Source organism: Corylus avellana, chromosome ca4 (assembly GCF_901000735.1).
Source record: "Corylus avellana chromosome ca4, CavTom2PMs-1.0".
NCBI classification, from domain to species: Eukaryota; Viridiplantae; Streptophyta; class Magnoliopsida; order Fagales; family Betulaceae; genus Corylus; species Corylus avellana.
Genome location: NC_081544.1, coordinates 29,276,762 through 29,304,508, shown reverse-complemented (window position 1 = coordinate 29,304,508; position 27,747 = coordinate 29,276,762). Strand labels below are relative to the sequence as shown.

At 37.4% G+C, this 27,747-nt stretch overlaps 3 protein-coding genes across 3 annotated transcripts; 2 read left to right on the top strand and 1 right to left on the bottom strand.

Annotated features, from left to right (window-relative positions):
* Window positions 1-890: 890 nt before the first annotated feature.
* On the bottom strand, window positions 891-4,892 carry LOC132178855 (peptidyl-prolyl cis-trans isomerase FKBP62-like). The gene is made up of 13 exons (XM_059591425.1): window positions 4,487-4,892; window positions 4,304-4,390; window positions 3,240-3,500; window positions 3,073-3,147; window positions 2,900-2,980; window positions 2,598-2,792; window positions 2,407-2,493; window positions 2,076-2,251; window positions 1,870-1,992; window positions 1,637-1,783; window positions 1,417-1,544; window positions 1,194-1,314; window positions 891-1,073 (listed from the first exon to the last, which is right to left on the bottom strand). Exons 1-13 carry the CDS (start codon window positions 4,680-4,682, stop codon window positions 1,020-1,022), a joined length of 1,731 nt encoding a protein of 576 aa, XP_059447408.1. The 5' UTR covers window positions 4,683-4,892; the 3' UTR covers window positions 891-1,019.
* Window positions 4,893-7,060: 2,168 nt separating this feature from the next.
* On the top strand, window positions 7,061-16,998 carry LOC132176960 (protein transport protein SEC23 E-like). Its single transcript, XM_059589126.1, has 12 exons — window positions 7,061-8,140; window positions 8,233-8,406; window positions 9,284-9,445; window positions 9,775-9,917; window positions 10,858-10,933; window positions 11,078-11,250; window positions 11,367-11,448; window positions 12,324-12,401; window positions 12,917-13,078; window positions 13,193-13,456; window positions 13,702-13,806; window positions 16,367-16,998. The coding sequence occupies exons 1-12, from the start codon at window positions 7,385-7,387 to the stop codon at window positions 16,508-16,510; spliced, it is 2,319 nt and encodes a 772-aa protein (XP_059445109.1). The 5' UTR covers window positions 7,061-7,384; the 3' UTR covers window positions 16,511-16,998.
* A 1,564-nt stretch (window positions 16,999-18,562) lies between these two features.
* On the top strand, window positions 18,563-26,211 carry LOC132179358 (protein PUTATIVE RECOMBINATION INITIATION DEFECT 1). The gene is made up of 9 exons (XM_059592062.1): window positions 18,563-19,052; window positions 20,941-21,050; window positions 21,178-21,359; window positions 21,929-22,237; window positions 22,644-23,607; window positions 23,699-24,413; window positions 24,492-24,772; window positions 24,843-25,512; window positions 25,816-26,211. The coding sequence occupies exons 1-9, from the start codon at window positions 18,588-18,590 to the stop codon at window positions 26,050-26,052; spliced, it is 3,933 nt and encodes a 1,310-aa protein (XP_059448045.1). The 5' UTR covers window positions 18,563-18,587; the 3' UTR covers window positions 26,053-26,211.
* Window positions 26,212-27,747: the final 1,536 nt, after the last annotated feature.

Below are 27,747 nucleotides of genomic sequence, written 5' to 3'. Positions count from 1 at the left end.
GAAAAATTATTTGATGTCATAATTACCTTTTTGTCCTTCAATGACTTGGGCACCAAAAATACCTTGAGAAACTTCTCCCCAAGGGTGTTATTGTCATTTTATGATCATTGTAGTTGTTCAAGAAGTCATTTTTCCCACGCAATGTACCATTTGACTGTAGCCTTTCATTCATTGGCCACGAGGTCTGATATCTATCAACTCTTACTGTCCTTCAAACAATGTCGTGAAACCGATTTCCTCCGTTGTCATTTAACAAACAAGGCCTAAGCACTTTCCTCCGATATTGGAAAGGTACCATTTTTGAAAAGCATGGGAGAAAATTACAAAATATGAGTGTCCTCATGCAAGATTAGAGGATTTTATGGGAATTCAAGTTGCTCTATGTGATCAAATTGTTCTTAATCATCTTTCATTTGATTTGATCTTGGCATTTGCAAATCCCAGCCCTTAAAGGGTCCATTCAAATTTACAGTTTTAAATCATGCGTGGATTTTAATATACAAGTTGCATAAGTAATTTTTGAAAATGCAATCATCTTTAAAATTGTTAATCCATCATCTTCCAATTATTTTGATCTTTGCATCTTGCCAATCCCAGCCCTTGATTTTAAAACATATAATTTGAAACAATTTTTTAAAATGCAATTAAGCATTTAATAAACCGCTATTTAGCCTTTAAATTCACAGCTTAATCTTTCAAGTAGTATGTTTTTAAAAACACACCTCATACCTCACGTACTCACAAATAGGACACTTTACACAATTTTGTTTACAAACATATTTTTAGCCCACAAAATCACTGACTCTACGAAGATAGAGGCTGAAACTCTTTCCTATGCCTTAATTCTTTTGTTTGCCAGGCCATATTGAGCATCTCACAGGATAGCTATCTACTCTAGCTGGCGATTGGAGTCAAAAGCATTAGATTTCTTTATTTTTCACTCTCAACTGATACAAATCTTAATCACAAGCCTCGATTATTATTTGGTTCTGGTGAGAGAGAGAGAGAGATGAAGGGCTTCATGCCTTGCCGTCAATGGCCATTGGTGCTGCCTCCTGCTTTGCTGCTGCATTCTGCGTATACGTGGTAGAAAAGCAAGTAGTAATAAGCTATCACAGATTTACAAAGACAAATCAAAGTGCAGCAATAAAATCAGATAAAAAGAGAATGTTTAATTGTGGTTTTCAACTTACCGATGATCTTGCTTGCTCATATTTGTTCATCTTTGCAAATATGCTGCCATAAAACTGGGCATCCTTCTTGTTATACTCTCTCACTTTCTCCTTCAAAGTTTTGTATTCCAGTTTTACATCCCTGACATCACAACCAACATCCCAGTGATGATCAACACTGACAACCCTTTACAGTAGTAGATCAGAAAACATATCCCATTATCCATGAAGCTACTGAAAATACCTGTTATTTGGGTCTATCTCAAGAGCCTTCTTGATATCCAGCTCTGCCAAATCTAAGTCAACAAGTTGCATGTATGCTTGCGCCCTCCTGTACAGAGCTTTCACATTTCTACTGTCATGTTCTAAAACCTACATAAACACAAGTCTAGAGATGTCAGCACATGAAACTGGAAGACGTATAACACAATAATTGTCACACTAAACAAAATGCAAAGAGAGACCTTTGTACAAAGCTTCTCAGCCTGCTTGTACTCTTTGAGTTTCAGTTTGCAGGCTGCATTGTTAAGATTGCAGGTAGTTTTAAGCACCATCGCCTGCTGCTTCTCCTCATCACTGAAAGGAGTGTCACGCTCGATGAACCTTACAGCCTGTGCAACAGAATGAAAGGTATTGTTAGCTGGTCCATATCACAAGTAGGTAATATTAATATAGTATATTCGATTTTCATGTATACCGTTTCATATCTCTTTGACGCTCTTTCATATCTACCAGCCTTGAACAATGAATTCCCTTCTTCCTTCTTCTTTCCAGCTGCTTCAATCTTCTCCTGCGTGTTCATCTCCCAAGATTCCTTCTCCTACAGCCATTTATTTATAATTTAATAGATTATTCCCTAAGCAACTTATAATACAGATAAATGTATCATCACCTCACACTCACCTTCACAAAGGAGAGCAACTCAACTTCATAATGTACAGTTGAATTGGCAGGAACAATTGCCAATTCTTGCTGTGTTTCAGATGGTCCAAAAGCGTAGTCTGGTTGAATAGTCACCAGAGCAACTTCTCCCTTCTTCATGTTTTTCAAAGCTCTATCAAGACCATCAATAACTTGTTCTGGATACATATTCAATCCAAGTAGCTATTAGCTATTTCAAATACTATCTAAAAATTATTGGAGAAAGAAAAAACAAGGAACATAAGCATGGAAGCAAATACATGTAGAAGTGACAAGTTAGAAAAATGAACAAGAAAAAGAGAGATATTGTTACCTTCATCGATTTTGAATTCGAATGGCTCCTCATCATAACCCTTCTTTGTGAAGATAGCCCCATCGTGCAACTTGCCAATTAGTTTCACTGAAAGAGGACAAGGACAATAACAAAACTAAGTGGCACAAATTCACAAACATATTAAGGGACCTAAAGTTCCATAAATTGTTTCCTGTTTCCACCCACAATACCTTGAACAACTGCCCCATCATTTGGGCGCTCATATCCCTCTCCCTCCTTCAAGGTCTTCTTCAAAATTTTCTTGTCTTTGGTAATATCAGAAACAGCCTTCCAAGAGATCAACTCAAGAGTTATCTGGAGCGTGGCATTTGGAGGCACAGCAACTTCTTCACCAGATGCTGGTCGACCCATCTCCCCAAATGCATCTAAAAATAACAAAAAACAAGAAATACGATTAATAATTGCCACCAAGGCACCAAGGTTATCAAAATAGAACATGCAAGCTAAATTAGCAGACAAGATCTAAGCTCACATTGTGGCTTCACTGTCAAGAGAGCTTTCTCTCCTTTCTTCATTGTTTTCACAGCTTTTGCCAGGGCAGGGCAGAAATAGCCTGCATATGAAAATAAACATTGCAGTCACTTGAAGTAGCTAACTTAATGTATGCGTGGGTGCGTGTGTGTGCATATAGGAATGGAGACAGACCATCTCCAACAGTGAACTCCACCCCATCAGATTTCGAAATGAGTGTTCCATCTTCAAGCCGAGCTTCATACTTAACTGCAATAAAGAGAGAGAAAAAAGTATTAGTCGAAATTCATTTAAGCTGTGTGTCAGCAATCAAAGAGAGAAGTACTGGATTGACAATATACCAAAAACTTCATCCAAGTTTTTTGGGTACTCCCATTTCTCCCCTTCAGCAAGTATTTTCTTGAAAATACCCCCATCTTTGCATATGTCCCTGACGCTAGTCCAAGACAGCAACTCCACATCAAACTGAAGAGTAGCATTGGGTGGGATAGTTGGAGGGGATCCAGACTCGCCGTAGGCCAACTCAGAAGGAATGGTGAAAATAGCTTTTTCACCCTTCTTCATGGTTTTGATACCTTCATCCCATCCCTTGATCACTTGTCCTGCAATAAATAAACATCAGCGCGAGCTTGATCCTGAAAGCTATATCCACAGACATGAGAACAGAGGCAACAGGCAACACCAACTCAAAACCACAGCAGGATTAATAGCCAGCCAATTTTCTTAAGGGACAACTTGTCAGTGTAAGAATGCTATATATAATTAAATGCTAATTAACAATAAAACTAGCAGCAGCGGAATAATTAAATGGAATTTCTTACAGTCAGCTCCTTTCCTTCTCAAGTCCTTTTGTGATGGCTATCAACTCTTTCAACATAGGTGAACTTGTGATGGCTATGAACTCTTATCATTCCAAAAAAGCCCCTTTATCATTCCTAGCTATGAACTCTATTATTTTCACTATTACATCTGAACACTTTTCAATTTTTTCTTGCAGTATATACAAACAAATTTTCGGATATATATTCCACCGAATCCTTTTTAATTTTCAAACACCACCAACACTTTTCAGAACCCCAAACATAACACACTATTTAAAAGCTCATCCAGGTACACTTGGACAATGTTTGGGATTGAGAAATCAAAAAATAATTTTTTTAAGCTTTTGCCAAAAAAAATTTCACCTTTTAAAATCGCTTTCAATTTTTTTACCAAATGAATATTTTTTTCTTCAAACGAATTCTGATTTTACTTTTTGGATTAACAAATTCCTACATGTATCTAGTAATGATTAAGAACCACCAAACCCAGCCAAAGAGAGCCTGAAACACGAAGTTTGACTTGACATATTCAAATGCAGAACACATAAGCCAAAATTCAGAGCATTTGAGAGAGAATGAATTACCTTGGCCAAGCTTGAACTTGAATGGGATCCCCCTATCACGGCTCGAGTCGAACTGAGTTCCATCAAGCAACGTCCCTGTATAATGAACTGCAAAAGCAATACCAACCCATCAACACAATCGCCCCCCTATACCCAATTTCCAAAGAAAAAAAAAAAAAAACACAATTCAAACCGCACACAAACCTTCAACTTCGTCCCCTGTGATAGGAGTCTCCCAGCCTTCACCCTCCTTGACCAGCTTCTTCTTCAGCCCCGCCTTCCCAATCTCCTTCTCCTCACCCACCTTGAGAATCTGGCCGCTTGGGACATCCTCCGGAATGTCCATTTCCTCGTCCATGTTCGCATCGCTCGCTGCCGGGAACTCGAAGTCGTCATCCATGGCTAATTAAGGCTGTATACGAGTTTTGCAATGAAACAGAGAGAACGCGAGAGAGATATCAGAGGCAGTGAGCGCAATACGAGACTAATGCTTTCTTGGTTTTGCCATCACACGCCTGTGAGATGCTGGCTTTTAAAGCTGGCCGAGAGAGGGGAGGAAGAGGAAGGTGACGTGGAGTGTCTGGAGAGTTCTGAAATCTCAAACAGTCTGGATTGTTCCAGATTTGGACGAGGTTGGTAATGTACTTTTCAACGATCTCATAACGATGATGCTCTAGAGTCTAGCGTGGCAGCTGTTGCTTTACTCGCAACCGTCGCTAACCGTTTTATAATTTTTCAAGTGCTCGTTAGTTGTGTTGAAAGGTGTAAAAATTGGTAATTAATATAATTTAATGGGTCATATTTGAAAAAAACAAATGTTTTGTGTGGGGTTCACAAATAAAATTGAATTGGTCAAATTCAAGAAGTATTTTTGAAATTAGAAAAAAGAAATAAAATAGTGTTGCTCCATAGACAGTCAGGCTATAACTTAAACGGCCAAACGGTTGCATACAATATATTTTAAATCGATGATTTTTTTTTTTCCTGTTTTTATTAATTTATTGATTAAGATATTAAAAAAAAAAGTTTATTTAATGTTTTCTAATGAATTTTCAAAATTAGAAAAATGGTTTATCTATTTAAAATTTCAGCCTTTTGCATAAAATGCCAATCTTACTTAAAATTAGTGTTGCAAATTAATAATAGGAAATGCTCATATTAGCATTAAATTTTACCTCAATAAGATGATCTAGATTTTCACCAATCCTTTTAGCATTGGCTTTTGTTATGTATTGCACTGGTAGACAATGGATTTAGAGCATTCATATCCGTTTCCATAATTTTTTATTAATTTTTCAGCTAATATGTTAGGTGTTCTCATGGTGTCCTCCCAACTGCGATGTGACTTTTAAAATCATTAATAGATTAAAAGTCAATAATAATAATCTCAAATTCAATCATGATTTTAAAAGTCACATCACAATTGATAACACATCAGGAGAATACTAGAAGAGTACCTAGTATTGCCCATTTTTAAATGTCCTCCACATCCAACTATTTATTATTTCTCTATATTATTTGAATATCATTTCTTTATTCTTTATTGGAGAGAGATAAAACAAAAGTTTTAGCATTTCTCCAAATTTAGATAAGTACGGTAGCTTAACTATATTTTAGATCGGAGGAATGCTAGGCTTACAAACAAATTTTACAAAAAAACTTTTACAAATTGATGTAGTACAACATGATTGAATATAAGATACGTTCAAATTTTGAAAAACCTAATCATTTTGTGCCACGTTAGTTCGTAAAAGTTTTTCTATAAAATTTGTTTGTAAGCCTAGCACTCCTCTTTAGATTGGGGATGACTATTAACTAATCCGATATGGAGCCGGTTCATGTGATCTTGGGCCTTTTCTTCTCTGCTGGTTTGGTATTGTTTGTTGAGTTTTCCTGTGTGGGTCTTTTCAAGGGCCCACTCTAGTAGTTCCCATTTTTTTTGAGTCACGGTAGTGGCTCGATGAGAATTTAAGCTCGGTGGCCTTTTTTAAAGAGTCCACTCTAGTAACTCACCATTCCCTTTGATCACAGTAGTGGCCCAATGCAAATTAAGTCAGGGACCCAGTCAAAATAATAAAACATCTTAGATAACCCGACGCAAATGCTTAAAACCCATAGCCATAGGTCTATAATTAATTTCTTGTATTGTAGCTCCCAGGGGCCATGCTTTAAGTAGCAGACGCAAATGCTTTAAGTTCATTAGAGCTCAAACTGGTTTATCTTCTCCCCTAATTGGATCAAACCCATGCTCAACTGTCGGAAAAATAATTTTCACCATTTGTTCAAATAATCTTAATAACGTAATCATAATATTAAATAATTTAATTATAATCTATTGATTATTTTAAAAGCCACATCACATTTGTGAACACTTGTTCTAACATTACTTTTGTAATATAATCTAAACTCAACTGTTAAACATATAATATATAACCCGAATCTTATCCCTATTAAATGCTTATCTGGTTCAATTTAGATGGCTCATTTCAAGTGAATGACCTAAATACAAAAAAATGATTTACAAAATTTTTTTAAAAAAAAAACAAAAACCATTTTTCAAAGCTAAATAAATTTGTTTGGTGAATTTTATTTTCAGTCACATTAAATACAAAAAATATGAAAAATATTTTTAAAAGATATATTACACGGAAACAAACCGATCCTAAAGTTTTATTTGAGGTCCAGCACAGAAAAATAAAAAACCACATAAATCCAATAATTTAATTATATATATATATATATATATATATATAATGGAAACAAATAAACAGTCCCCACCCCCATCGACGACATTTGTTTCGTTGGCGTTACAGTAGAAAGGGAAAGTGGTGGATGAATTCCCCTCGTTGATCTGCGTACAAGAATGGAAATACTAATACCATATGCGAAGCATTAGATCCAGAATTACGCGTTTTAGCTCATACATAGATTCACCAAAAGCCCCCAAACGCATCGTTCTATTTGCGGTGACCCCATTCTCTCTTTATTTCTCAAGGGGTCGCCCCTCTTTCTCTCCCTCCACATCGATCACAAAATTCGCATAAACCCAATTTCCAATTCACCTGAATTCCGCAGAATCTGAATCCTTTAGACAAAAGTGAGATGTCGGAGATGGCCAGCACAGATCCCGAGGGTCTCGACGGAGTGCGCATGTCGTGGAACGTCTGGCCGCGCACCAAGGTGGAGGCCAGCAAGTGCGTGATCCCACTCGCGGCGTCCATTTCTCCGATCCGCCCCCACCCGGATATCCCCACGCTCCCTTACGCCCCCCTCCGATGCAAGACCTGCTCGGCCGTCCTCAACCCCTTCGCGCGCGTGGACTTCGCGGCCAAGATCTGGATCTGCCCCTTCTGCTACCAGCGCAACCACTTCCCCCCTCACTACTCCATGATCTCCGAGACCAACCTCCCCGGCGAGCTCTATGCGCAATACACCACCATCCAATACGCGCTCCCCCAAAACCCTAACCCTAATCCTAATCTTGATTCTTCTTCGCTCCCGCCCGTCTTTCTCTTCGTGCTCGATACCTGCATGATCGAGGAGGAGATGGGGTTTGTGAAATCGGCGCTAAAGCGTGCCATCGGGTTGTTGCCGGAGAACGCGCTCGTTGGCTTCGTTTCGTTTGGGACTCAGGTTCAGGTGCATGAATTGGGCTTCTCGGAGATGTCCAAGGTTTACGTCTTTCGGGGCAGCAAGGAGATTACCAAGGAGCAGGTTTTGGAGCACTTGGGGCTCGGCGTTTCGGCTCGGCGAACTGGTGGAGTGGGGTACCAGAAGGTGGCACCGAATGCGTTTCCAAATTCGGGCATTACGCGGTTCTTGTTGCCTGCTTCGGATTGCGAGTACACGCTCAATGCGGTGGGTTATGGGATCCCATTGTGTGCTTTGGTTATGTAGGGATCGTTTTTGATTTGTTGAGAATTGGGTTTTGTGTTTGTTGTGCATTTCAGCTGTTGGATGAGTTGCAAACGGATCAGTGGCCTATTCCACCTGGGAGTCGGGCATCACGGTGTACAGGCGTGGCTCTAAGTGTTGCGGCCGGATTGCTTGGAGCTTGTTCGATGGGCACTGGTGCGCGGATTATAGCTCTGGTTGGCGGTCCTTGCACGGAAGGGCCTGGCACGGTAAAAGAGAGAATAAAAAAGAACTATTTTGACTCACCTGCTTGTAATTTGTGCTTGATGTTATCTTATCCTTGAATCGATTCTCCCGGGTGTATTGTCTGTTTTATTGGTGTTATACATGGTTCTTGTAGTTCTTAATCTTTATCTTATGCTGTCTTAAGTCACCTTTCTTGATACACCTTTTTTGTAGTACTAGGAATGCCTGATAATGTGGAACTAAATCTTGGCAGCTAATGGCAAGGCACTTTATATTATTTTGCAATGCGCATGAATTTAGCTGATACTATTAGGAGTTCGTCCAGATGATAATGTTTGTTGTGTAAATTTTACCTAAATGACCTTATGGTGCCGGACATACTCTACTCTTAGATCTTGCCCTTCATGTGGATGAAGTGCCATACATTGGGTCTCTTGATGTAATGAATTGAATTCTTATTCCCATTCCTATTTAGTGGAGTTATTCATGTAGTTAATTTTATGCTTTCATTTTTTAAATTCATATGTTGACAATCTTTTTTCCAGATTTTCAGATACCATTGATCTAATACATTAAAACCCAACTCCATGCCAACTTTGCATCTTTTTTCTATTCAATGTTTTCATCAATCAAACCTAAGACTGGTCTATGATCCATTGCTTGTGGAAAGACAAACTCCTCTTTGATCTGGAATTTACTTCTTGGAAATCATTATTTTTTTTATTCAAAGTTCTAGAGTTTGTGATGTATCTGTCGCTTTTGTTTTTTGTCGCCACAAGTCACCATAACCCTTGTTTCACTGCCCACACCTCACCATAATCCTAATTCACAACCTGTGAATGCTCAAGGATATGATATTCTTTTAAGTTCATGATTATTGATTTTAATAAAGTTTTGCAGATTGTATCAAAGGATCTGTCAGATCCTGTACGTTCACATAAAGATCTTGATAAGGATGCAGCACCTTATTTTAAGAAAGCGGTCAAATTCTATGAAAGTATTGCAAATCAACTGGTCAGCCAGGGTCATGTTTTAGACCTTTTTGCATCTGCTCTTGATCAGGTCTGTGTTGGTCAGCTTCTTAATTCTGTTGTGACTCCTAAATTCTTTGGTTTATATTTTTTATGTATGCTCACATACTGCATAACTGATTTTTGCATTTAGGTTTTTTAGTACTTTTTTTGTTGGGTGTTTTGTGGCATTTTTTTTTTCTTAGTATCTTGTAAAAGCTAGAAACATGTATTTTGGCCTTTATGTCAAACTTTTAATTGCTTATAGTTGCAGCCAATTATTAAATCAGAGTCATCACATGTCCATTTGATAATCAGAACGTTTATGCACTGTGGATTGTATTTGATTATGCTTTGACTCTTGGCATTTTAAATATATAGGTTGGGGTTGCAGAAATGAAAATTGCTATTGAAAAGACTGGTGGCCTTGTTGTTCTAGCTGAAAGTTTTGGTCATTCTGTATTTAAAGACTCTTTCAAGCATGTGTTTGAAGAAGGGGAGCAGTCTCTTGGACTTTGTTTTAAGTGAGTTCATCTTTAAAATTTGAGGTTTCCTTTTCTTTTTCAATAACATCTGACCTAATGTTTCTGAGTCTTAAATTTTCCCCTTGTTTTGACATATTTTGTTTCTTTTAACTTGTTTCTCTAGCACCACTTAAGCTCTGTAAGATAAACATTCAACACTGGTGGTGCATTGGTGCTGCTGCGCCAGGATTATGGTTCTTGGATTTTGACTTTAGAGTTTATAGATCTAGCTGTTTACTTGTGATGGAATAACTAGTGGCTTTAGAAGTATTTTTCCAATAAGGAACATTAATAAGATCAGTGGAAGTGGGAAATTTCAGTTAGAAGAATGAGGCATCACTCATAAACGAAGAAAGAAAGGAAATGAAAAAGAATAGAGAAAGTGATTTTATCAGTAGAGAAGGCAATCAAGAAGTGGATAGTGCAAAAGCTTCTAATAGCGAATTTACAATTAAAAAAGAAAAAAATATGCTTCTAATGGCAACCTCAAGGAGGATTTTTTGGCTATCTAACTACCGCTTCTGGCTAGGAAGTGAACTCTCTCCTCTTGTTATATGATAATGCGCGTATCATCTTTCCTTAAGAGCTAAAAGGTATAAGATCTATTCAGGAAAATGACCATTTTTCTGTAAATGCCAATGTCCATCCTAGTGTCACCCATTACAACAAGGGAGTCACTTTGGGGATCAGGGAGGGAAGAAGAAATAAGCGATTTTGGGGTGTAAGAATGGGTGGGAAGAAGGGGAAGAGAGAGAGAGTGGCTCTGAGAGTAGGACTTCTCAAATTCTAGCATCTGTTACTTGCACAATCGACACGTACACCTTTTAATTTTAAATTTTATCTTCTGTTGCTTTGTCCTTATCCTATCATTTTCCCTATTCATGGCCCGTGTTTTAGGTTGTAATTAATTGCAATCTCACTTGCAACTAATTTGTTTCAGTGGCACACTCGAGATCAATTGTTCAAAGGACATCAAAATCCAGGGGATAATTGGACCTTGCATATCTTTGGAAAAGGTGGGACCAATTAATACTAACAACAAGCCTGATTTTGCTTAGCTTGATGGCATTTTATTTGAAGTTTGTTTAAGGTCCATGTAAAGAAAATTGGACCAAATGTGTAATGGTGGGGTTTGATGCTGATTATTGCAAACCCTGCAGAAAGGACCTGTCGTAGCTGATACTGTCATTGGGGAAGGGGGTACAACAGCATGGAAAATGTGCGGTCTTGATAAAAGCACTTGCTTGACAGTGTTTTTCGATCTTTCATCAAGTGAGCGGTCAAATACTCCAGGAACTGTTAATCCGCTGTTGTACTTGCAGTTTCTTACAAGGTATGTTGGCAGATTGTATCAATGTGAGACTACCATATGCACATGGAGAACGTGTGTGCCTCTTTTTCTTTATTTGGAATGTGATTGACTTTTGATGGTCTTAAATGTAATTGCAGTTATCAAAACCCCGAAGGTCAATTAATGCTTCGAGTGACAACTATTAGTAGAAGATGGATTGATAGTGCTGTTAGTTCAGAGGTTTGCTTTTTCAGTTTCCTTATCTTTTTTTTATGCCATTTAAGGTCATTTCTGTTACTGCACAAGAAACAACCGAACCTTTTGTCCCTTTGATATGGGTTGTTGTTGTTGACTTCATGTTTTTTATGACTTTGAAGGCATGAAAACCTTAAAGTTTATGAGATTTACTGGGTTCAATGTACAGTATAAGACAACCACCTAACTAGGACATATCATAGATAAATGCAAAATTTAATAGTAAGGACATTGTTATATCTTTTAGTTTATCTGCTGGAAAAGCCCCCTGGCCCCCTTCTGGTTGTTGTACAAAAGCGTATTGAATTGTTTCTGGAAGTGCATTTTGATATGTGATGTGGACTGTGGTAGAATAATCTGTGGGAACTCTTGAGATGAATTCTATTGTCATGAATTTGATATGGTATAGGCAAATAGTTGGTGAGGGAGATTGGCAGGGGAGTTCCTGCCGCAAATGTGTGCGTGTCCATGTCTCTAAGAAACTTTGTCTGTATGTTCTTATGATATTGATTGGTCATCATGTTTTATGTCTCCATGCTGCATTAGTGCCAGTTTTGTTCCTCGAAGATTGCCTTCTTCATGAATATTCAAATTATAGTATGCCTAGGTTGATTGAAGCTTCTGTTAAATGGTTGGCCATACTTCAGCCTGTATGTTTTGTTGCATGATAATTAATCTCTCACAGTTTATATTTCTTCTACAATTAACCCCCTATTAACTGCTGAGTTCCGTTTATCTCTACTCGTTGACTGGAGATCTCGCTCGATAGTTTTCTCCTTTATTTCAGTTTATAATTTAGAATGCATTAGAAATCCATAAAGTGGAGGTTAATGCTGACAGGAAAAATGTTGCCTTTACAGGAATTGGTACAAGGATTTGATCAGGAGACTTCTGCTGTGGTAATGGCAAGATTGACTTCCCTGAAAATGGAGATAGAGGTATTTTACAAATTTTGTTGACTGCTGTTGACTTATTTTTTTTAACAGTCATATGTATTTGACCATCTGTTGTATCCCTAATTGTCTGCTTGTGTTTATTGTCTCTTAATCCTCATACATTTAATCTACAGCAAGTTCTATTCTTAGAGAAAAAAAGAACAAAATATATAGAGAGTTTTTATGTGTGGCGTCAAGTACGAAGATATTTGGAACTTGATTTTTTTATTTGAGTGTAATGCTGCCTGCTTCTGAACTTCTGCTTTTAATCAATCCAGTTCCCTTTTAATCAAATGATCTTCTTGTTAGCATTTGTATGCGGAGTCTGAAGTTTTGATTATTTTGTATTTTAAGAGCAGATTGCAGCTACCTCTAAAATCTTGTTTTTATAAAACACTGGGATTTCTGATTTCTTGCTTTTTCACTAGTGCAACTATAGATATGTTATATTTCTATATTGAAGCTCTTCAACCCTAAAGCAAAGTAAACCTCATGATGATTGATTTTATATTATTCAGGAAGGGTTTGATGCTACACGGTGGTTGGATCGGTCTCTCATTCGCCTCTGTTCGAAATTTGGTGACTACCGGAAGGATGATCCAGCGTCTTTTACATTAAATCCTTCTTTTTCGTTGTTCCCTCAGTTTCTGTTTAATCTGCGAAGATCGCAATTTGTACAGGTATTAACTTGGTGGTTTTCATGTTCTTCTATTTTTCTTTTGTTATCTTATATAACATGTTTACACGTGTCTAATTTACACCTTTTTTTGGGTGGGTTTATGGGGTATTGGCAGGTTTTTAACAACAGTCCAGATGAGACTGCCTATTTCCGCATGTTGTTAAACCGGGAAAATATCCCCAATGCCGCTGTTATGATCCAACCATCGCTGATATCATATTCGTTCAATTCGCTGCCTGCACCAGCATTGTTGGATGTGGCTTCCATTGCAGCTGACCGTATTCTCTTGCTGGATTCTTATTTCAGTGTCGTAATTTTCCATGGAATGCAAATAGCTCAGTGGCGTAATGCAGGATACCATAATCAGCCAGAACACCAGGTTTCTACACATAATTGTCCTGGAAATGGTTGAGACATTAGAAGTTGGCCTGAAATTTATTGTCATAGATATACGTTCTGTAAAGATTATGGTTACCGCACTTTTTTAAATGTTTCGATAGTTTTGACCAGTCCATAACTGAAGTCTTTAGAAGTTTTAAGTTCCAATTAAGTGATTGGTTCCCTAGGTTGTGCATGTGTCTGATAAACTTTTCCATCTAACTTATAATATGTGTTTTCTATCAGGCATTTGCACAACTACTTCAAGCTCCTCATGATGATGCCCAACTGATCATTCGGGAACGTTTCCCTGTCCCTAGATTGGTGGTATGCGATCAGCATGGCTCCCAGGTTTGTAGAGTTCTTCAAGTTTCAGTTTTCTGAATGCTGTACTTGTCATTGTTATTAATTCTTCTTCCAGAATGCATTTTCTTCTAATGGGTTGCTGCACCATTCCTAATTTTTCTTCAGTCAATGAGTCTTAGCCCAAGCTAGCTATCCAAACATTTATAAAAACTGATTCTGTGGTATGTAATTTTGCATTCTCTTTATAAACAGTAAAATAGTCACTAGAAAGAGTAGCTAGATGAGATTCTCTTGAGATGGATTGCTTGAATGGTCCTTTTACTTTGCCATTGTTGGCATCTGGTGACAAGGCAAAGGTTTATGTCTCGAATCTGCATAGTGGCAAATTTTTTGATATAATTGTGGACTTTGTTGCATTTGTTTTGATTGAATGACAATTCTAGGCTGCAAAATGGTAGCTAACCCTTGTCCTCCTCAAATATCTTCCCTCTCATGTCTTGGATCCAAAACCCACATGGGGCACACTTGGCTAGCAGACCTGCTAATTGCTTTTAACTTCTGCTAAATTAGATCATGCTCTCATTTTCAGTTCTAAAGGTTGGCTCAATGTTTTTGCAAAGTTAATTTATTGGTGTCCTTTTTCTTGCAAATTTTATGTTTCCTTCTCAGGATACGCATATATGCACTAACTATATGATATATTTTCCTGGACTATTCTTCTTGTATTGATATTAAAATAAATTACTATGCTTAGTTTTTGGTAAAGTTTGCTCTTAAGTTATGCTTATGCTTTTTGTCTTGGCCAAGTGAAGCTTTTGTCCTTGGCTCCTCTTTTGTATTTACGAATTTATTAGCCTTTTGCATTATTTTCAACAAGTTAAATCTTGATCTAGATACTGTAGTTGGGGAATCAAATTATCTATAAAAGTTAAGCTTGGTCTTAGAGCTTGTCCTTCTGTGAATAAAAGTTAATTTTTAGAATATTAACTAAGTTGAAAACCATCGAACAAGCATCATTGAAATCTAATTAGAAACGTTCAATGTTTGCATTATCCTTCAAAAATTATCTACTCATTGAACTTACTAATCACACTGTTAATATTTCATCCCAAAATACATCGGGTGCTTTCTTTATTGGGGTTACCCCAAAATATATGGGAGTTTAAAACTATATTAACTTTTTCATATTACCCTTAACTTTGAACTACCTTTTTTACAAATTTGAACTGACCTTGATGCAGCTAAGGATATTTTAGTAAGCTTTTATATTTATTTTGTTTCTTTAAAATGCGTGCTATTTACAATCATCCCATCAATTTTGGTGTGGAAGGAGTAGAAGATTACTTCTAAATAAATTCAGTAAATTAAAGCGATGATTGTCAACTTCTGTCACTACCACATGGGCCCTGGCACCAGGAGGGCTGAGGGTGTGTCTCTCCCTATGTGAGTTGGAATGGATAGCATTACAATCAAACTATTGCAATGAACACCTTTATTTTGAAATGGTGCATGCTTGTCAAGCTCCCTTCCGAATTGTAAAGTTTTGCAGTAACACGTGCTTTTTGTTCCCTTTCTCCTTTCATACCTATTCTAATTTATTTGAAAGGTAAGGAAGAAAACAAAAATAATCTTTTTACCTATCATTTTTTTTTTTTGTTTTCTTCCTTCCATTTCAAATAAATTTTCCTTGTTTGGACTTGAAATTTAAATGGAAAGAAAAGCAACTAACTTGGGCCCTGTTCTGTTTACTACATGTACATAAATCTGTCTCAACTATATCTCTTGAAATATATTATGGGATCACTATTATCAAAGTTGTTCGAATTATATTTTAAATTGAGTAATGCTATATATCACCCTATCATCCCCCTCCCATCCCCCCAAAGTTGATGTGACGTGATCCCCATAACATTTGGCAACATTTGGCGCATGGGGATTGATTTTTTGGTTGGGGGGACCATTTTACATCAGCTTTGAAGGGATGAGAGAGGGATAATAAGGTGATGAATAGAATTACTCTTTCAAACCACTTTTTGAGATCAGACTAGTGTTATGTGGACCCATTACTCTTAACCTGGATTACCAGTGCCAAGATGACCTAGGCAATGGTTTAGTCAGGAGACGGTTGTAAATATTGAAAATTTTTGGAGGACTGATCTTTTAATTATTCAACATTGATTTCAATGTTTGTATTTAAGCTGGCAAAAAACCAGTGATTTTGGCACATCTCTTGAAGTACCCTGGTCTTGGCTTTTAGATGACAAAGGGGTTAGCTGGGGTAGGCTTAGGTGTTATGTTCATATCTTACAGAAAGCAAAATATCTGTCACATTTATACATGATGTAACTGCTGTCTTCAAATCCTCAGCATGTGCAATACAATTTCTACTGGCATGTTTATGGTTGATTTTGGTCACCGGAGTTTCTCAGTCTGGTGATGTAAAACTACTTTTTATTTAATTAATTAATTAATTTATTTTGTGGTTTATCTTAGGATTAAATCGAAATATGTGTAGTTCAACCAATGTGGTTGATATGATATTTTTAACTTTCATTTTATATTGGAAGCTTAATATGGTTTCGTTATCTCATCCCGTGCTGAACAGGCTAGATTCTTATTGGCGAAATTGAACCCATCAGCTACGTACAATAATGCTAATGACATGTCTGGGTCAGATGTGATCTTCACAGATGATGTGAGCCTTCAAATTTTCTTCGAGCATCTTCAGAGGCTAGCTGTGCAATCTTGAGAGCCGAAAAGGGTTGAGACTTACACAGTTTCTCATATGAGTTTTGTTTAGAGGGAATTCAAGTCCTGTATCCTCATGTTCCATTCGGTTTTTTCCCTTCTTTCCATTGTTTTAAAGATGAGAGATCAGACCCCGGATTATTTGAAAAATAAGGAAAAGCCTATGTTATTCTTTGGGGTTCTGGGGGGGTATAGCTTCCTTGAAAGAATAAGGGAGGGACATAGATGTTGGTTAAGTCAATGAATTTTGAGTTATAGGGAAAGAAAGGTATGATGGAGTGTAACTTAGAGGCTTCAGCAGAGCCAAGCAGCAAGATATATTGTCAAAATGATATTCTTTTGCCCATTTCGTTTTTCGTTTTTTTGTTTGTTTGTATTCACTCAGTTCAGAAATATGCATTGTGTACCAGACTTTTAAGTTATATACTCAAATGGGTTCATGCTCCTAGATTGGGAAGTTCAGGAACGCTAGTCAGTTTGTTCATGTTATTCTCTCTCTCTCTCTCTCTCTCTCTCTCTCTCTGGTTGTTTCTTCTTTGCTTAACAGATTCTGACTACTCAGATGTTGTGTGTGTTTGTGTGCGCGCCTTCGGCGGGGGAGATAATGAGTCATGATATCTGATGCGGCTACCCGACCCAGAAAGGTTGATGATTGTTCAAGTATGCAAAATACTAACGGGAGCGAGGGAGGGGGAACCACGGTTTTGCTTTTGTCAATGATCTTTTGATTTTCCTTTTCGAGATACATGTGGTTACCCGTAGACCCGTAAGAGAGATGTTCAGGAAATTCATGCATACATTCTCGTGGTATCCAACTTTGACTATTGTGAATTGGAAAATCCATGCATAATGACAAATTATTTGCTTTTCGGATAACATGCCATCGAGTGTTCAACGTGGAACTTTATTTTATTTTCCAAGGTCTCCAAAATTGAAACTCCTCGTTTTTTTTTTCTTCTTTCTTCTAATGAATCTACTATACCTTAAATGGATGCCGTTTGGGTACGCATTTATCACAATTTCATGCAAATTCACATAATAATTTATATTTTATCAAAAAAAGTGTTGCGAAAATTTTTGGCTCAAATGGAAAGTAGCACTACTTACAAAAGTAATAACAGGAGATGATAAAAAGAAATCAAGGAGCATAACAGATTACAAACAGAGAGAATGAGAGGAATTTCAGAACTTGGCTAAAAGCTTCTACCTCAACAATGAGGGGGTTCGTCATTTTATAGGCGAATTACAATAGGTAAAAAAAATTACATCAGTAAAAAATTAATAGTAAAGGCAAATTTGTCGCAGCACTGTAGTGTTAATAGTGAAAGCAGCAGCAATAATGACTTCAATAGTAATAGATATTGCACGGTATGTATATATAAGAAAAGAGAATAACTTATATAGGGAGGTTGCACAAAATGTGAGTTTTGTGCCACCAATCAGAAGGTGACACCTAAGCTAAATTTATTAGACTTAAGTTTTTAAAAAAGAGCCTAACTACACCAGATTATAAATAAAAAATAAAAACCAAAACAAAGTTGAAGGGGTGGCTAGCCCACTTGGGGTGGCGGCCGGCCACCCCATTGGCCATGGGTGGCGGCCAGCCACCCTAGATCCGGATCTGGGGTGGCCGGCGAGCCACCCCAGGCCATGGGAGTGGCCGCGGGCCACCCCCAGGCCACCCAAAGTGGGGGAGGGGTGACCAACCGGGCACCCCTTCAATTCTGTTTTTTTTTTTATATAAAAAAAATTAATTTTTTATTTTATTAGAGTATAATCTGGTGTGGTTGAGTTTTTGTTTTAAGTATAAGTTTAATAAAATTGGCTGATATGTCAACTTCTTATTGGTGGCACAAAAGGTGACTTTTGTGCAACCTCTCTATATAAGTTATTATCGTAAGGAAATAGTAATAGGTTAGTTTGTATGAAAATTGTATAATCCCAAATATCTTCATGTCAGTTTTATAATTTTTATTTGCGCGAGTAAAGCCATTTGAGTCTTTTTATAAGCAGCATTGGAAGGTCACAATCCCCAACTCCCTCGCGCCAAAAATTCAAAACGGAAGGCACCGGAGACAATGCTCTTCAACGATTCAGAAGAACCGGACCTGGAGCTCGAAGAAGAAGCGGAATCCTTATCCTACTGTGACCCGGCTCCAATATGCTCCCAAGGGCACCGATCCACGCTCATCCTCCCCACCCAACAGGGCGGCTCCATCTGCCTCCTCTGCTTCTCCAACCTGGTCGCCGATCCTTTCTCTCCCACTCTCCACGTCTCCTACGCCCTCTCCCAGCTTTCCCTCGCCGTCTCTCAGCCCCAATTCCTCCACTCCCTCCGTTCTCTCCACTCCCACCTCCTCGTCTCCCCTCTCGTCAAGGCTCTCTCTTCCTTCGACGACGAGCCCATCGCACGCCAGCTCATTGATCTGATCCTCAATCTCTGTGGTTTCGGTGATGGATCGCTGTGCGCTCAGTTTGTCGCCATGCTTTCGGACCGCCTCGCGTCCGGCGCGTTGGCGTGGAGTCGCCGCCAGGTGTTTACGGTAATGCCATCTGATTTAATTGTGAATTTTGAAATGGTTGTATTGTCGATCATATCTTGCCCGACTTTCTGTTTTGGTTGTTCGGAAAATAACGGAAAACGAAGGAAAATCGAATTTGTAATTCGTAACTGTTTCTGGTGGTGGCCTTGGTTTGCTGTGACATATTTTGATAATTTTTCCTAGTTTTCATAATTTTATTTTATTTTGTATTGAATGGTATAACTGAGAACCAGAGAATTGATTGATTTTTCTTTTTTCTAAGTCTCAAACCTTCTTCGCTTAATCCAATCCGGTCTCTCTCTCTGATCTCAAACTCCGTTCACAGCTTCAGAGTCTGCACCTTCGGTTTGAAATGCCTTCCGAGCAACTCAAATTTTCCTATTAATAAGAAGGAGAAAAAAAGAATCAGAGAATTGAACCATTTCGGATCATATCTATTTTCAACACATCAACAAATTTTTTTTTCTACATTAAGCCTATGTAATGTTCTTCTGAAGTTTCCAGTCTTCGTTCTGTAGCATCTAGGTTTGTTAAATTGATATTTCAATATTTCAATTGTTGTATTTCATTCTACATTTTCTCAACAATGAAAAAAATAAAAAGAAAAAAAGGAGAGGCAAGAGTTGCTGGACAAATTTGGTCGAATTGAACAAGCTTTTATTGCTATTCTTGTATTCAGTTGCTTTCTCTACTTGGAAGATAATTTCAGATAAGAATCGATAGCGATTTTTGAGATAATCAAATCATATGAGGAGCTACGGAGAAATTTTCAATTTTATTATTTCACTTGCTGAAATATCTAGCTTCTTGTGCTGATTTATCACTTATGTTAGTGAGCCTAAAAATGCAGAAGCCTAGAATGGACTTTATTCAACTTCATTACGTAATTTAATCAATTGCAAGGTTGGGCTTTATCGAACAAACAGAATATGTGTGCTTGATGCGTGGCATTCAAATTCTGCGTGAAGAATTGGTTATGCAGTATTTTCTTAGGAGGTTACCAAGTTCCCAAGAAAGAAATTGGTCTCTAGAATTTATGAACATTGGAAATCTGAGATATGATATATTCATCACCCCTCTCTCCCATCCTCCCAACAAACAAATGTGTGTGTGGGGGAGCACGTAAGGAAGAGAGGAAAAAGGTGCTTTCATCTATCTCAACCAGTTTCCCAAGTCATTGGAATCCAGACCGGCTCAGAGCATCACTGGCACTATACCCGTCCAAGAATCTCCATCTGCTGCAAGTTAAGTGGGTGAGCTAGAGTCCCAAACCTGACTTGGTCTTATATGACGTCAATGAACCCAATTGTTTTGGGACATGAACATGCTTACCCATTTTACAGCTGTGGAGATTACTTGGGACTGAACCCTGTGTCAGCTTGATAGCTTGTAAAATATTGACGGGTTTTTCTAAATAAGCTCAAAGATGTCATCTAACTTACCTTGTAAAGTCTGTAAGAGTTCGTAATGGAGAACTAGAGTCAGTGTCTGAGCATGAAAGCTTAAAGGTGTGTATGGGAGAGATGACCTGAAAGTTAAGTCCCATATCCGGAGCCCTCAAATTGAATACTGTTGATATTATCTCATCCTTTGTTGGTTATTTTTTTTATACATTACCTGTTTATTGTATGATTTATTTTCTTCTAGCTATAATTAAATGTTTTACATGATGTAATAAAAAGGAAAATTAAAAAGAAAAAAAAAAACAAAAATTATGCATCAGCTAGACCGTGAAGATCATTGCATTTAATGATTAAGGTTAGAGCTTACAATGGGGCGCATTAAAAGATTCATTGACTTCTGAGGAAGCAATATCTTTCCTGAGCGTCATATTTTCTAAGCCTTAAGACATCTCACTGCCCTCCATTGTATGAATTCTTAATTGCAGCTTCACTGCTTAGGGGTTCTCTTAAACTGTCAGACATATAATCTCTATGCCCACATCAAAGACAAATATGGCCTTGTTTCCAATCTTGTTGCAGGTCTTCAATTGCCAAGGTAACAAAAAAAGCAACCTGGGTTGTGAGACATTTTTTTTTTTTTTTTCGATACACATCCACCACATTATACTACTTACCAAAGAAATCTATGACTTTTTATTAAGTCCTCTATTCCTTTAACACAGTGAGGAGATCCGTGGGGAGATCCTTTTTGTTCTGTACAAGGTATCTGTTCTCCAGTATGCATCAGAGGATGGTGATGGAGATGGAACTGATGTTTTACCGGCCTTTTGTCCCAAGATCTTGCACCTGGTGATGGATGCCCTCATGAAGACCCAAATTGATGATGTCCGCTTGAATTGTCTAGGTTTGTCTCAACTGCTTCTAATATTTCTTTCCTTATTCCTGGAAAATTCACGTACGGTACCTCGTAATTTCCGTTGGGAAGGAGAGGGAGCAAGATGTGAACAACATTTTGGGCAGATGCTAAGAGCCTTTTCCCTTGAAGGTTTGTTTTTTAGGATCCATAGGCACACAAATATCTTCAGAATAATATGAAGAGGAACGTCACAAACTAAATCATCTTTTAGAGAATATGTAGGTAGTATGCATACCGTGATATTACATAAGTCAGACCACTACATGATTATTTGACCATGACCATCAATATTTTATGTAATTTTTTTCTCATACTAAGAGACTAAAATTGTTATAGTTCTCAAATACCATGGTAGTCTAGAAACCTACTGTGTGCATGTTGGCTCAACTATAGGAAGAGACTTGTCAAATAGTTCATTGGCATATGCAGCAGTCACTCTGACACTGCATGAAAAACTCACTCATCCAGATGCACTTAGTTTTGAGTCACCTTCATCTCATCTTTATCATTATCACTGTCATCTTTCAACTAACAATTTTCCAATTATACTTGCCTAGCACTTCTGACGGTTTTGTCTCAGAGAGGGTTGTTTGCTAATGTGGATGCAAATGACACAAGCAGCATGAATTCGTATGAAGCAGATAACTTCATAGCAGCAGAAAATGGAAAAGATGGGCCTCCTTTGCATACCATCTTTGCTGAGGCCATTAAAGGCCCACTGCTTTCGTCAGATAGCCAAGTTCAACTGAGCACACTAGATTTACTCTTTCAATATTTGTCTTGCGAAGGTGCTTCAGGAAAGCATATCCAAGTCCTGGTAGAAGAAAATATTGCAGATTATGTGTTTGAAATACTTAGATTGTCAGGTGAACAAACTTGCTCTGCATATTTAAAAAAAAAAATGGTATTCTCTTTGTAATACAACATGAACTATCAGACTAGCCACTGGAACCAGAGATGATGCCTTTGAACTAGGGCCCACAATTGACATATGAATTCAATGACTCAGTTACTGTAAAATTTTGCAATAGTCCAATCTAATTTGCCTCAATTTTTCTCATCATAAAGTTGTGTGCTTGGAAAACTTGATTCTGATTGTATTATTTGCTAAAAATCTCACAGTAATGCGACTTAATGCATGTGAGGATCGTTCAATTGTATACCCCGTAAGTTAAACAAAAAAATAAGTACTTTCCATGCATGTGACTTAAAGCATCTGTTTGTACTGCAAAATTTAGTTTTGTGCTAATGAACTTGTCTATTGATGAACAGAATGTAGGGATCCAGTTGTCAACTCTTGCATTCTGGTACTTGATCTTTTATCAATGACTGACCAAGCCTTCAAACAAAGGCTTTTTGTTGGATTTTCTACTCTGATTCCAGTAGTAAGATATGTAGCTGAAGTTCCTTTTCATCCCGTTCAAAGTCAGACTCTAAAGCTCATATGGAACTGTGTTTCTGATTGTCCTGGGATGTTATCTAATTCTCAAATAGAGGAGTTAGCTCTTGTTTTCACAAGGATGCTTAAAAAGCATACTGAGGGGGAGATGGGCATGCTTCCTCAGACATTGATAATGCTCTGTTCAGTCTTCGTAGCTCTTATGAAGCTTTCATCTTCTCATGGGACTCTAAACCTGGCAAGATTAGTTCAAGAAGCATCAAAACATGCCATTTTAGGCTGTCTAGATATCTCCGAAAAACATCCCATTCAACTTTTGCACTCCTTGTACCTACTTAAAGAGGCATATCTGTACGGTCATGAAGAAAATTTAAGCGAATCCAGTAGCATGGAACTACGGAAGTGTGTGGTGGATATATGCACAACACATTTATTGCCTTGGGTTGTAACAGCTGTCAATGAGATAGAGGAGAATATCGTCCTTGGGGTGCTGGAAACTTTTCATTCAATACTGCTTCAGGATTCTGATATCCAAGCCATGGAACTTGCAAAGGCCCTGGTTTCAGCATCTTGGTTCAGTTTCTCATTTGGATGTCTAGGCTTATATCCTACAGAGAAAATGAAATGCAGAGTATATCTGATGCTCAGTTCACTTGTGAACGTACTTCTTGGAAATGACTCTGGGCAACCCATTAAAGATGCTGCTCTATATCTGCCATCTGATCCTGTAGATTTGATGTTTTTACTTGGTCAAAAGAGCTCTCATAATTTGGAATTGTCTTCTTGTCAATCTGCCATTTTGCTGATATTGTACACCAGTTCTTTGTATGATGAAAGGTAATTGATCTCATGATTTCATCTTCCTCCTATCACTCTGTTTGATGGTATACTATTGCTTTCCTCACATCCTTAGTATCTTCTTCTCCAGACTTGCAGATGAGAGGTTGGTTTTAGCTTCTCTGGAGGACTATCTTCTTGTAAATTGTAGTGATTTACAATCTGGGGCTGCTGATTCACTTGCAGTGATGCGACTGGTGAATCTTTATGGTCTTTTCAGGGGTCTTGCCGAAATGGGCTACCAAATCCCCTACAGTTTGAAAGCTGAAGGGATCCTTTTCCAGCTGATGACTGCAAATGAATGGGATTTTCCTTCTACTGGAATTCACTCGGCATCATTAAAATGGTTGTTTCAACAAGAGAAAATCAGCAAGCAATTGTCTTATCAGATTCTGAAATTCTGCAGAAGCGATAGCTCAAATGGGACAGACATCATTGTCCATGGAAGAAATGATCAAGTTCCATATGCACAAGCAATTGCAGGGCTAGTAGCAGCGGGAGATAACTATGTAGCAACAATTTTTGTATGCTTGTTAATAGAGCTTGCCAAGGATAGTGGCCAAGAACATGACATAATTTCAGTGGTTAATCTCATAGAAACCATTATTAACATCTTTCCAGCTGCTTCAGAACAATTATGTTTGTATGGCTTAGGGAAGGCAATCTACACTCTTTATTATGATTCAAGCCACACATATTCCCCACAGATATTAATGGCCACCTCAGTTTTGATTTTTAACATTTTAAGTTTGGTGCGGCCTGAGATTCTTATTGATGATGAAAATTGGCTTGCAGTGATAATGAAGGTGATTAATTTAACTTTGACCAGCTCTAATTTGCTTGCAGTTGTAGGAAGTTAACCAAACAGTCTACTTTCTTTGTAGTTGATGAAGTTCTTTAACCCCTCAGAGGCTGCAGATAGGTGGAATGTTGAAACGCTTGTTATAATTGGAATTCTTTCCCTGGTTTTGCACCACTCCACCAATGAAGCACTCGTTGAAGCTTCAAAAACTATTCTTTTTAATTCTTCTCTCGTCTCTGCAATCAACAGCACAATCCGTGCTGCCAGCTTAAAGGGGACTGCTTTGGTGGACCATGATGAGGGAACAAGCATAGGAGAAACTTTGATATTTGCGCTTTTACTAAATTACTTTTCTTTAATAAGGTCAGTACCACCTATTAAACACACTAGCATGATCTAAGTTTTTGAAGCTAACTTTTTTTTGTTGCTCCAGTTTGCCTGCTGTTCTACCAGGGTTTGTTGATTGGCACAATTTCTTTGATCCACAAAAGAGGACGGAACCACTATCCTTCATTGGCATCCATTGCCATGACCTATGCAGACTCATGCATTTTGGGTCTTCTCTGGTGAAGCTTGTTGCTTCCTACAGTCTGTTAGAGTTGCTTACCCGATTATCAGACCAGTTATGTGAAAAGCACTTGGAATCAAAATGCACTATGGGTTACCTAATGTCTGTAATTGCTGTGTTAGAAGGGTTGGTTTTTTACAGCGATCCTAGAGTGGCTATGAACTCTGGCATCTGCCTATCAATAATTTTGGGTTGGGAAAAGCTGGATATGCAGGAGACAGCAATGGTTGACAAGAGCAGTTGGTGCAGGCTGATCGTGGAAGAGCTAGCAATGTCTTTGGCAGCTCCATGTTTGTCATCAAAATCTTTCATTAATCATCACAAACCTGCAATTCATGTAGCTGTGGCGATGCTGAAACTCCAAAAGGTTCCTGGGTGGATGAGATCTGTGTTTGATGATACCTGCATATCTTGCATAATTGAAAATCTTGCGACTAGTAATGTCAGCACAGAGATGGTATTGTTGATTCAAGAGCTACTGGATTCTAAGTTCCTGAAGACCGAACAAATTGCTAATCTAAATCGGGTCCTCCAGGTGCAAATTCCTTGATCTAAATCATGCTTTTCTTTGGTTCAATTAACAAGGAAACAAAAGGATTAGTTGCTTCTTCTTCTTCCTTTTTTTTATTTTTTATTTTTAAATTTCTTGTATGCATAACAATGGTTCATTATATCATTGTTAAGTTGGTTTTAGTATCATTATTTTCTCACTCACTGCAAGACTTCATAACATTCAACCCCTTGACATCAGAAGGTAAAAGCAATTAAAGGCAGTGTAATGAAAAAGAAAGATAACAAACAACTATTAAATTTCCAATTAATGTTGTTGATATTGCAGGCTCTCAGAAAGCATATGTATGCTGACAATGCTCCTGATGATCGAGTAGATGAGCATGCGAAGAAGATAATTACCACCCCAGATGATATGGGAGAAGTTCGTGAGTATCTCGTTTTCTTGATGTCATCCAAGTCATCTCTAGATATGGATTCCAGGGGATTACATTTTGGGAAAAAGAGACTGGTAGAAGAGATAGAGTTGTTTTTTAGGACCATAACGGTGGAGGATGACGGCTAACGGAATTTTGTAAGTCCATTTTGCTTTATTTGAACGATTTTTCGCACTATCGCTTAGGGACCTAAGCATGTAAGGTACTAAGGTGCTTGTCCTTGTGAAGCAAAACCCACATCTTAAAGATAACAAAGAATATAGAGCTGGCATACACACTGATACTGATATAGAGCGTACATGTGTCTTTGGATATCCAATATATATATATATATATATATATATATATATAGGAGTTTGATTAACGGGTGGGGTCAGTTATCCGTAGGAGTTTGATTAACAGTGAGAATTGTTGTACAGTATGTGTTTGCGACATGCAATTAGTCTAAGTAAAGTTCTCCTACGTTATATATATATATATATATGTGTGTGTGTGTGTGTGTGTATGATAATATAACATCAATTATCTATTCTATTATCTAATCTAATATCTAATATTCTAATATTAAATGAAACTGTGTGTGTGGCATTCCATTTATTTGACAAGTGATTATTTAAAAAAAAAAAAAAAAAACTCTTTTTTTTTCAAACTACTCTCTTTCTCAATCTCAACTGCCATCAAATATTGTTTATCCCCACATTATCTAATATCTAATCTAATATCTAATAATATTACATATGTCTGCTACATGCCTCTTTTCAAAATAAATCATGTACATAACCATTTTCACAATTCCATCCGGTGCAAACTTTCAAAACAACGTAAACATCGTTTATTTTTGTTAAGATGACTGAATAAAAAAATACTCTCATTTTTCTCTTTCCTTTTCTTTTCCTCCTCTCTCTCTCTCTCTCTGCCTCTTCTTTTTCTTTTCTCTCACGCGTGCAGGCCTCTGCCTCTCTCCCTTTTCCTTTTCTTCTCACCCATTCTGCTCTTAGCGCCATTTCTGAGCGCCATAGCTGTGCTGTGTTGCGTCTTGGTTACGGTCGTTAGACATGGGCTTTGAGAATTTAGTGAACGGTGGAATGCATAAAAAAAAAAAAAACGAAAAGAAAGAGAATTGTCAAGGCCAATTACCAAATTAACTATTTTTGGTAGTGAAAATAGTTAATTTAACTATTCTCTGCAACTCTCTCTCTCTCTTCGATTTCTTTCTTTAGTGATTTTGTTGGATTCTTTTCGTTTTTCAAATTCTTTAGGGTGCTCCTCTCTCAACGATTTTTCTATTTGTTTTTTTTTTTTTTTTATTGTAATTTAAACAACCCAAATTGTGAATACCTTAATGAAAATACTTTGTACTCTAAACAATTTTTGAGATAAGTTGCGAAAAAAGATAAGTTCCATCCGACAAGGTTACGAAATGCAGTATTATTTATAATTTAAAATGTTCATAATTTATGGATTTTATTTGTATTGAGATATAATAGGTATCATACCATTAGTTCTGGATTTCTCTCCTTGATCGATAGATATTGAGGATTGATTTTAATCGTTGTTAATTTAATTTGCAACTAGTTTATTTGATGAAATATGTGTTTTTTTTTTAAATAAAAAAATGTTTGGGTTATGGAAATTGCGTTTGTAGGGGCGTGTTCAAAGAGAATGTAAATAATGTAGCAAAGAATGATAAATAGTCTGTTTATTAGTTTTTTTTTGGTGGTTTTGTGCTTTTGATTCCATTGTTTTGTCTCTAATTTTTGTTTTAATTTTTATAGTATTTTTTTACTTTTGTTGTAAAAGTAGTTTCTTTTACATTATATATA

Excerpts from the sequence above, each read along its gene's own strand:
- LOC132178855 (XM_059591425.1), bottom strand. The coding sequence starts at position 4,682 with ATGGATGACGACTTCGAGTTCCCGGCAGCGAGCGATGCGAACATGGAC. Across the intron at positions 4,391-4,486 it reads CACAGGGGACGAAGTTGAAG|TTCATTATACAGGGACGTTG; the intron begins GTTTGTGTGCGG and ends TTGCTTTTGCAG. Across the intron at positions 2,981-3,072 it reads GGAGTTCACTGTTGGAGATG|GCTATTTCTGCCCTGCCCTG; the intron begins GTCTGTCTCCAT and ends TTTCATATGCAG.
- LOC132176960 (XM_059589126.1), top strand. The coding sequence starts at position 7,385 with ATGTCGGAGATGGCCAGCACAGATCCCGAGGGTCTCGACGGAGTGCGC. Across the intron at positions 11,449-12,323 it reads ATAGTGCTGTTAGTTCAGAG|GAATTGGTACAAGGATTTGA; the intron begins GTTTGCTTTTTC and ends TTGCCTTTACAG. Across the intron at positions 13,807-16,366 it reads GCGATCAGCATGGCTCCCAG|GCTAGATTCTTATTGGCGAA; the intron begins GTTTGTAGAGTT and ends CGTGCTGAACAG.
- LOC132179358 (XM_059592062.1), top strand. The coding sequence starts at position 18,588 with ATGCTCTTCAACGATTCAGAAGAACCGGACCTGGAGCTCGAAGAAGAA. Across the intron at positions 22,238-22,643 it reads TGAAATACTTAGATTGTCAG|AATGTAGGGATCCAGTTGTC; the intron begins GTGAACAAACTT and ends ATTGATGAACAG. Across the intron at positions 25,513-25,815 it reads ATCTAAATCGGGTCCTCCAG|GCTCTCAGAAAGCATATGTA; the intron begins GTGCAAATTCCT and ends TTGATATTGCAG.